A 10,021-nucleotide genomic window follows, 5' to 3' on the forward strand; every position below is an offset into this window, starting at 1 on the left:
CACATGAGGCAAAAATGGCTCTTTTTAAGGACAACAAGGAGAGGGGGTGACCCTCTCCTTCTTAGGACCCTAAACCACCATCCTCACCACTGAAATCCCTCAAGATTTCAGTGGTGAGAAGGGCCAAACAAGGTGGTCCCGGAGCTCACCAAAATGGCACAAAAATAGAGCCTAACAAGGCTTAAGAGGGGTCAAACAACCCCAAAGCTTAAAACACCTTAAACAACTATTTAGAGAAGGCAAAAACAAGGCTTTTATATGTTATACACAAAGTCTAAAAATAGTCGCAAGATAGGCAAAAAGACTATGCAAATATGGGGTAAAAAGGGGTAAGTTCTTACCCTTGTTGACCTTCTTCAAGAATGATGCTCCAGCTGGTCCTCAAAGCTCAAAACCAGTCAAGAACACCAAGAACAACCCTCTGGCCCCTCAGCAACTAAGAGAAGGTGTAGAACTAGGTGTTTATGCACAAAAGTAAGACAAAAACACACACAAGGCAAAAGAGAGAGAGAAATATAGAGATAGGATAGAGACACTATGACCTAACCCTAATATCAGAACTCCTCTGGATTTTTTTGTAACCTTAATGGAGGGAGAAGAGGCCTCCTCTTATAGAGCTTCCCTCTTGCAAAGCTTCTCAAGTAAGCTAGTCAAGAGGGAGATCCCTCCATACACGTGTATGAAGGGGAACAAAGTGTATGCCAGCTAGCACAGCTGGCATAAAAATATCTACAAAAGCAGATGAACAGTGGTCGGCCGGTCAAAAATGCAATTTGACCAAAATAGATGGCCGGTCGACCATCTAGAGTGCCGGATGGCCAAACATTTGGCCGATGGCAACAAGACACAGCCGGTGGCCTCAAACCATGGCCGGTAGAGTGTGGAGATGGCCAACAAGGCCTTCCCTGCCCTCCAAAGCAAAAACACAAGTGTTTGGTGCAAGACCAAACACAAAACAGTTGAGTCGAGAGATCCTGAGGCAAGGCGCGTAGCCGAGACCTCCGGGAACTCAAGACGAACACAAACAAGGATGATCACCGAGTGTTCAAACGATGACGTCCAAGTCTTGAGGACGGTCAAAATGGGGTGTCTACAGTGAACTCTTCATAAAACTCACCACAGATGGGGAGCTCACTAATGCGATGAAGGTCCCATAAAGAGATCCTAAGTTCGCCGTAAATGGTGTGGAAAGTGTTGGTGTCGGGTGACCACCGCTCTAAGAATTCTTTGAGCAGGGAGACATTCTTAGCATAAGCAAATTGGGATACATATATTGCAGCATAAATCGCACACTTCTTCAAAATAGGGGCAAATGTGGAAAGAACATCATTCAACCAAAAAATCCATATAGGGGATTGCAAATGGGTAGAAATGCCGCGAACATTAAAAAAATTATCCCACTTCAATTTTTCATGTTTCATTCTCTTAAGAAGAGTATTAAATTCAAAACAGTCAAGGTCTTCAAAAAATAAACGGAGGATTGAGACAGGGAATGAATCGATTGATTTGGAGTGCCCTTTCTCAAAAATCTCACAGTAGTTTCGAATTCCTGTATAAACCAAGTCATCGAAAGCCGTATGTAAAGGGATGTAGGGGTCCAACTCGGTAGGTGACAATAAAGCAGTGATAGGTTTGTGCCGAATTATTTTTGGACCAGATTTATCCAATACGTCCCTCTCGTCACGTCGAATATATTCAAGTGTCTTTTCCATGCTTCCTAAAAAAAAAAGAAAAAATGGGGGGTTAGTGAAGGCAAAATGTCATAATATAAAGAAATTGACGAAAGCCCCTTGCCAAGGAATCAAGCCGTTGGGGTGACGGACGCAATCACTGCCAAGGACTCAAGTCGTTGGGGTGATGGACACAATCACTGCCAAGGAATCAAGCCGTTGGGGTGATAGACACAATCACTGTCAAGGACTTAAGGACTTAGGCCGTTGGAGTGAAGGACACAATCACTGCCACAGACTCAAGCCGTTGGGGTGACGGACACGATCATTGCCAAGGATTCAAGTCGTTGGGGTGAAGGACACGATCACTGCCAAGGATTCAAGCCGTTGGGGTGAAGGACACATTCACTGCCAAGGATTCAAGCTGTTAGGGTGAAGGACACATTCACTGCCAAGGTTTCAAGCCATTGGGGTGAAAAGACACAATCACTGCCAAAGATTCAAGCTATTAGGGTGAAGGACACAATCACTGCCAAGGATTCAAGCCATTGGGCTGACGGACACATTCATTGCCAAGGATTCAAGCCACTCATTGCCATTAGGTTGGAAAGGGCAATGATACCTGCAAACAAACGCTAACGCCTTGCGTGTTGCCTGCAAAAGAGGTAAAAAGACATAAATATATATATATATATATATATAAAAGAAAGAAAAAAAAATACTACGTTGTTATGATTCGTACAGTTAAAATTCACTGGCACGAATCACGAGGGGCAAGCTTTGATTAGATTAGATTCAAAATGGACCAGCTAAAACTAGGTAGAATTTGACCATCTTGGTCTGGAACTATGTGGCCTACCTTCTGAAGATGTGACAAAAAATTCCAACAGGGATCAATTGAGACCACTGCCAGAAGACAAGAGACCTACCATGTCAACAATTCTACTTGGGCTATTCAAACTCATAGAATTCGACCATCTTGGTCTGGAACTATGTGGCCTACCTTCTGAAGATGTGATAGAAAATTCCAATAGGGATCAATTGAGGCCACTTCCAAAAGACAAGAGACCTGCCATGTCAACATTTGTACTTGGGCTATTTAAACTCATGATCTAGGGAAAAATTCTTGCAGGTTTTGCTTTTAAAAAAAAAATCGGGTCTTTTGTTTGTATAGGGCAAGGACTTTATTTGGGCTAGTTAAGTTCATGATCTAACAACAAAATCTATATTTATAAGGTAGCAAGCAGATTAAACTGTGACCAAAAAAAAAGAGAGAGAGAGAGAGAGAGAGAGAGAGCAGATTAAACTGTGACAAAAAAAAAGGTCTTTGTTCAGGAAAGACTTTGGGCTAGGAAAAAATCTGTTTAAAAGGCAGTAGGTTTTTTTTTTTGTTCAAGTAAAAATAAAATAAAAAAAATAAAAAAACAAATAATAAGAAAAGAGGCTACAGCTTTTTTTATGAAAGAAGGCAGTAGGTTATTCATCCTTTCAAAAAGGGTCTTTGTTGGGACTACTTGAACTTAGGGTCTAGTAAAAAATTTTGGGAAGGGCTGTCACATGGTGATATACTTGCTGAAAGAAAATATTTTATGGAGAAGAAAGCATACCTAATTTAAAGGAGTTTGAAGAGATTCTTTTGTGTCATCTTTAAAGTATAAGAAGAACAACTTTTGTTGGAAAAAGAAGAAAGATAATGGCTGGAAAGTTGCTGGAAGGATAAACTGGAAATAAAAAAATCTGCTGGGAGAAACAAAATCTGCAGGGAAAAAAAAGGCTACAGAGCAAAATGTATGAATAGGTGTAATATAAAGGAAAAGTCTTGCTTAAGAAAAGAGGTAGTGGTCTCTTAAAATACTTCAAAGAAGCAAGAGTTTATGTAGGATTTGAAATACTCCATAGAAGAGTCTGTGTCGGATTAGAAATCCTATCAATGCCAACCCATCCTATTCTATTTAGACAAACTCCTAATATATATATATATATATATCTGCTGTAAAAAAAATAAAAAATAAATAGTGTCAAGTTGGTGAGAAGCCCACGTGGAATGAAGAAAGAGGCCCACAAAAGAAAAGGCACAAACAAATCTTGGACCATACCCATCAATATCCATAATGGCCTAAAAAAAAAAAAATCTACTATAAAAAAAAAATGATGGCAAGTTGGAGGCCCGCAAAAGGAAAAGCCCAATTAAATTCCTGGATCTTACCCATGACCCTAAAAAAAATAAAATAATAAAAATGGATCAAGTCCACAAAAAGGATCATGGACTATAAAGAGCAATTGACCCATAAAAAAAATTAAGTCCATAAAATAAAATAAAAGAAAGTCAAAGGGGCCGAAAGTGATGAAGGCCAAGAGGTAATACGATTTATGATCTAAAGAAGGCCTAAATAAAAGTGCCAAGTTGTTGTGATTTGCACAGTTAAAAAAAAATTCACTTGTACAAATCACATGGGGCATTTGTTGGCACATAAATTTCAACAAATTTATGTTAAAATTTCAAATACGTCAATCAGTCAATGATACGTATAGAGCCTATGATAGGAATGTTATAGGTAATCACTTCCTAAAAAAATCAATATAATCCATTGAAGTGCATAAATAAAATGACATCGTATCTCAAGACGTCATTCAAAATGCTCAAGTGACATGTGGAGTCTACAAAAGATGGCACCTGTAGAGCCTACAGCAAAGACACTACACAGGATGAAACCCAAGGATCAATCCGGTTAATCAGATATACGATTAATCATATAGTGCTATCATTCAAAATTCAAATGGCGTTATCATTCAATTCGAAATTCAAATTGAAGATGGAGCATTCTTATCACCTGATGGCCCTTTATAAATATGAGGACCATCACACAAGACAAGGGATCAGGAAATCAGAAGTGAAAAGATCAGAGAGAGAGAAAGAAATTGAGAGCTAAAGAAGTCGTTACAAGAAACAAGAAGAGAAGCCTAGAGAACTCAAGAGCCTACGCTAATGTCGATGAATAAGTAAAGGGTTCTAATCCCAAGAATTGTATTTGTATTCGAGGGCTCAAAGCCCATAACAATTTCAATAAAATATTTATTTTTCTTAAATTGTCTTTTGTTGTTTATTTTGTTCTTCATTAATCGGAGGCTTCATTTGTATAAAATGTGTAATTAACGATCTGAAATACAGATCGGAAATAAGAACCTGCTATTCAAATAATCAACACTATTTAATCCAAAAACTAAACAGTGAACATTTATAACATAAAATTTTGAAATGTGTTGAAACACTTCATGTTTTAAAATTTGTGTCTACAATGTCTTCTGATAGAAATGGAATGGTGTTATCTCAAGGCTCTAAAATTAGTCATGTCACAGTTCATATAACATTACATTTACAACCTTCAAATTGGTTGAGAAAGATGAATTACTCTTCTTTATCGGTTTTGTATTTTGCCGTTGTTTTCTAATATTGTTCATTTTCTGGGAATTTCTATTTCCCATCCTTGTTATAAAGCTTCGAGCACTCGATCTGTAAATAGGTTATTTCACATTGAGACAGATTAAAGCAGCAACCAGTAACTTTGATCCTGCAAACAAAATTGGTGAAGGAGGATTTGGGCTCGTTTACATGGTAATTTTTGTGCAAGTTATTAATTTTTTGCCTAGGGTGCCAACCTGCCAGCAAAGTCATGCCGATGCAACATTTAGGGCATCTACCATTTTTATGTATACATGCTAAATGCAGCAATGAAGAGGAAAATAATATTTTTATATTATATTTTAATAATGATTCTGACACTGTTGCTGCTTAATCTCAGGAAGTATTATCGGATGGTTCTGTAATCGCTGTTAAGCAACTCTCAGCCAAATCAAAGCAAGGAAATCGTGAATTTGTCAATGAGATAGGCATGATATCTGCCTTACAGCACCCAAATCTTGTCAGACTCTATAGCTGTTGTATTGAAGGAAACCAATTGCTGCTAATATATGAGTACTTAGAAAACAATAGTCTTGCCCGTGCACTCTTTGGTAATTGCTTCACTATCATCTTTCTACACCATTCTATGTATTTATGCATTACTATACTGAAGTAACTGTCTCCTCCATTTTTAGGTCGCGAGGAACATCAACTAAAATTGGACTGGCCGACAAGAAAAAGGATGTTCTTAGGGATAGCAATGGGCTTAGCTTATCTTCACGAGGAATCAAGGTTGAAAATTGTTCATAGAGACATTAAGGCCGAATGTGTTACTTGATAAGGACCTGAATGCTAAGATATCTGACTTTGGTTTGGCCAAGCTTAATGAAGAAGAGACCACCCATATTAGCACGCAAATTGCTGGAACAATAGGGCTGAGAAAGGAATTCGTGAAATCCGTTATCCAATCCAGTCTAGTCCAATCCGATAGGTTTGGATTGGTTTTTTGAATCCGCGGTTCGGTTCCGGATTAAATAATTAAAAATCCGTAGTTCACGGATTGATTCCGGATTGAATCTCACGGTTCCGGATTGGAACCGATCCGGACCGTATATAAATAGTCTATATTTTTATTATACATCCTCCTCCATAGTATCTTTTCTTATTCTATGTAAAATCTAAACTCAAACCGAAAACCGTATAATATCTTCTTTTATTACTTTTATTTGTTAGTTTTAAGTTTTAATTTGCAATGGTCTAAATACTTATGGTAAAACCAGTTTTCTTATGGTTGTTTAAATTCTAGAACAGTATACCGTTATTATAGAAAAACATGTTGCTATTATGGAACTAATATAGCGCTATGTTTATATTTTTATGAAATTCAAGTGTTATATATATATTTTTGTTATTTAATTATGTGAATCCGTGGTCCTAAACCGATCCAATCCGTATTTAAATGGATTGGTTCGGATTGGTTCCATGATTTAAACGGATTGGATTGGTTCCAATTTTTTAGGAACCGTAAATAACGGATTGGTCCTGGTTTTACCCCAATCCGGTCCAATCCGGACCATGCTCACCCGTATGGAACAATGTGAGTTTGTTTGCACCATTTTCCCACTTCTATACACCCCTTTAAACGTTGTCGGTCTACATACCTTCATTTCATCTGAGTATATTTCAGATTAATAGTCATATGCATGTTAGTTGAAATCAAGTAATATATAACTTAATTAACCATCACTATCCTTTTCCCAGTGATGCAAGTAGCAACAGATAGTGTGTAAACCCCAGAATTTGGAGTATTGCTTAACTAATATTGTATTGGTAGTCTAAAATTATGGGTAGCAAAAATATATATATATAATATTTCTCTTTGGAATGATGAGTGGTTTTCTTACTTGAAAATTGTCTTATATCCGACATACCACCAGTACATATGTAATTCTCCACTAGCTTCTTAGTTGCTACTGGGTGGTAGATAAGAAGTTTTTACAGTTTTGCTTTCAAAGTACAATTTGGGAACCTTCTTTACGTAATCAGACGTGAAACTTGTGGTGAACTGAACTCCTTTCCACCTGTGCGATGTCAAAAAATGGACTATCCAAAATGGTGGAAGTTCAAGAGATCGTAGGGTTGATCAATCAATTGCTATAAAAATAAAGAAAAGAAATAAATGTCTTATGGACCGTTTGTTTGAGTGATGATATTATTTTAAAGATGCATGTAGATACATTAAGTATTAGTCTTGGAACTTTCTACCCTTACTAGTTAGCATTAAGGCTTTGTTCAATTGAGTTGAGTTTGATGAACTTAATGGTGTGGTTGTTGCTGTACTTTCTTATTTTTTGTTTTTTTTTTCCATTTTTTCAGAGGATATATGGCTCCTGAATATGCAATAAGGGATTACTTAACAAATAAAGCAGATGTTTACAGTTTTGGGATTATTGCACTAGAGATTGTCAGTGGGAAAAGCAATACAAATTATAGGCCAAAGGACAAGTTTGTTTACCTTCTTGATTGGGTAAATTATGCTTTTCTCAATTGTCTTTGCTTGACAATCTTTGCGTTTACACATACAGAGGTTGCATTTTGTTCCTCTTAGTTATGTGTAACTTTGAGTCTACAAAAAAATTGGAAATGAAATGTTACTGTCAATTTCATGGAAATAAATCCAACCTCAAAACTAAATTCAATGGAAACACTGAAGTTGCAACCTATATATCTCGAATTAGCGTAATAAATGGTAATTAAAAGTAATATATCCTATGCTAATGCTTTAACTCTCCGTGTAAGATTCCTGAAAGATTTTTTGTATATTCAATTGTGTATCTTTACAAGGAGGTCACCAGTTTATATAACCCTAAACCTATGACTGAAAAAGGAAAATACGAAAAAGGAAATACAGCCAAATAGTTACACCACAATCTTTCCTAATTCTATACACAATACAATCTTTCTTAATTCTATACATAATATATTCTCACACCCCCGCTCAAACTCAAGGTGTTTTAGTAGAAAACACAGAGAGTTTGCTAAGAAGAAACTAAAACCGAGCGGTAGTATGAGTCTTGGTGAAGAAGTCTGCAAATTGCAAAGCCGAAGAGAAAAGAAAGCGAGATAGAGCCAGACTGCAGATGCTGTCGGACAAAGTGACAATCAATCTCAGTGTGTTTTGTCCGTTCATGGAAGACAGTATTGTGGGCAATCTGAATAGCACTGTGGTTGTCACAATAGAGGGAGGTCGGAAAAGACTGAGGAACACCCAAATCAGATAAAAGACAATGAAGCCAAACAATCTCAGCAGTAGCATGAGCCATAGCACGGTACTCAACTTCAGCAATAGAACGAGCAACAACAGTTTGTTTCTTACTTTTTCAAGAGATCAAGGAATTGCCAAAAACATACAGAAACCAAACGTGGACTTGCAATCAGTAATATCACCAGCCCAATCAGAATCAGCATAAGCCACCAAATCCAAAGAGGAAGTAGAGGACAATAGTAAACCCTGAAAGATAGTACTTCGGATATAGTGAAGAATCCGAACCAATGCAGCCCAATGTGAGGAGCGAGGAGCAGAAACAAACTAGCTAACCACATGAACAGTATAGGCAAGATCAGGACGAGTAACTGTCAGATAAACTAAGCAACCTACAAGCTTGTGATATAAAGTGGGATTATCTAGAGGGACACCATCAGCAGAGTTGAGTTTCACATTAAGCTCAGTAGGTGTATCAGAAACCTCAGTATTAGTAAGACCAGCACGGTGAATGACCTCATTAGCATACTTAGCCTGAGACAGAAAATAGCCTTTTGGAGAAGAAGCAACTTTAATACTAAGAAAATACCGCAAAGGACCAAGATCCTTCATCTCGAAGGTGTGGAAGAGATGCTGCTTGACCTTAGAGATAGCAGAAGAGTCAGAGCCAGTGATGATCATATTATCCACATACAATAATAATGCAACAAATCCAGCTGAGGTGTGGAGAAGAAATAAAGCAGAGTCCTGGGCACAAAGATGAAACCCAAGCTTAGTAACAGCAGTCTGAAAGCGATCATACCAAGCACGAGGAGACTGCTTCAGACTATACAGAGCACGTCGAAGGCGACAAACCTGTCCAGAGGAATGGTGCAGATCAGGAGGAACTGTGGAGATGTACTCATTAGATGAGACCTCAGAAGGAAACGAATCAATATAAAGCAAATCCTCTTTGGAAATTGGGGCGGTGAAATGAGGAAGCTGAAAATAAGATAGACGTTCGAGAAAGACAACATGATAGGAAACATAAAGTCGACAGAAAACAGGGTCAGAACAACGATAACCTTTCTAAATGAGACTATAACCCAAAAAGACACATAAGACAGACCGGACACTAAGTTTGGTCCTATCTTTACGAGATAAAAGGATAAAACAAGCAAACCCAAACACACGAAGGAGGGAGTAATTAGGAAGTTGGGAAAACAAAGCCTCATAAAGAGACCGACCAGAAATAATAGGGGTAGGCATACGGTTGAGAAGAAAAGCAGCAATAAAAATTGTCTTACCCTAAAACGGAGCCGGAACGAAGGCAGAGAGAAGGAGAAACCTAGCTGTCTCAAAAAGATAACGATGTTTACTATCACGACCCAAACTCACCCCTAAAAGTTTGGCATCGTAACCGGCCAGTAATCCTTGGATTACCAAAGGCCTTCATGTACAATAAAAATAATTAGGGCTTGCAGAAGCAAAAAAACAAAACACCAATAGTCCAATGAGCTGTGCATCTATATGAACAAATATTTACATGCAAAAACGTTAATTTACCTACTACATTACATAACGTATAACAAAACATCTTATATAAAACATATGTACGGGTCAATAGTATATAACATGACCAAAAACTTGCTAACGGCCTTCCAGGCCTAGCCCCATCTCAAAGGTACCCAAAACACTTGGTAGGCTTCA

At 37.7% G+C, this 10,021-nt stretch overlaps 1 protein-coding gene across 1 annotated transcript; it reads left to right on the forward strand.

Annotated features, from left to right (window-relative positions):
• Window positions 1–2,600: 2,600 nt before the first annotated feature.
• LOC145798312 (putative LRR receptor-like serine/threonine-protein kinase At1g53430) lies at window positions 2,601–7,688 on the forward strand. Its single transcript, XM_082885825.1, has 6 exons — window positions 2,601–2,756; window positions 5,212–5,283; window positions 5,471–5,681; window positions 5,766–5,862; window positions 7,447–7,597; window positions 7,656–7,688. The coding sequence occupies exons 1-6, from the start codon at window positions 2,601–2,603 to the stop codon at window positions 7,686–7,688; spliced, it is 720 nt and encodes a 239-aa protein (XP_082741951.1).
• Window positions 7,689–10,021: the final 2,333 nt, after the last annotated feature.

Source organism: Camellia sinensis, chromosome 8 (genome assembly GCF_055761805.1).
Source record: "Camellia sinensis isolate YWXY chromosome 8, ASM5576180v1, whole genome shotgun sequence".
In the NCBI taxonomy this organism is placed as follows: Eukaryota; Viridiplantae; Streptophyta; class Magnoliopsida; order Ericales; family Theaceae; genus Camellia; species Camellia sinensis.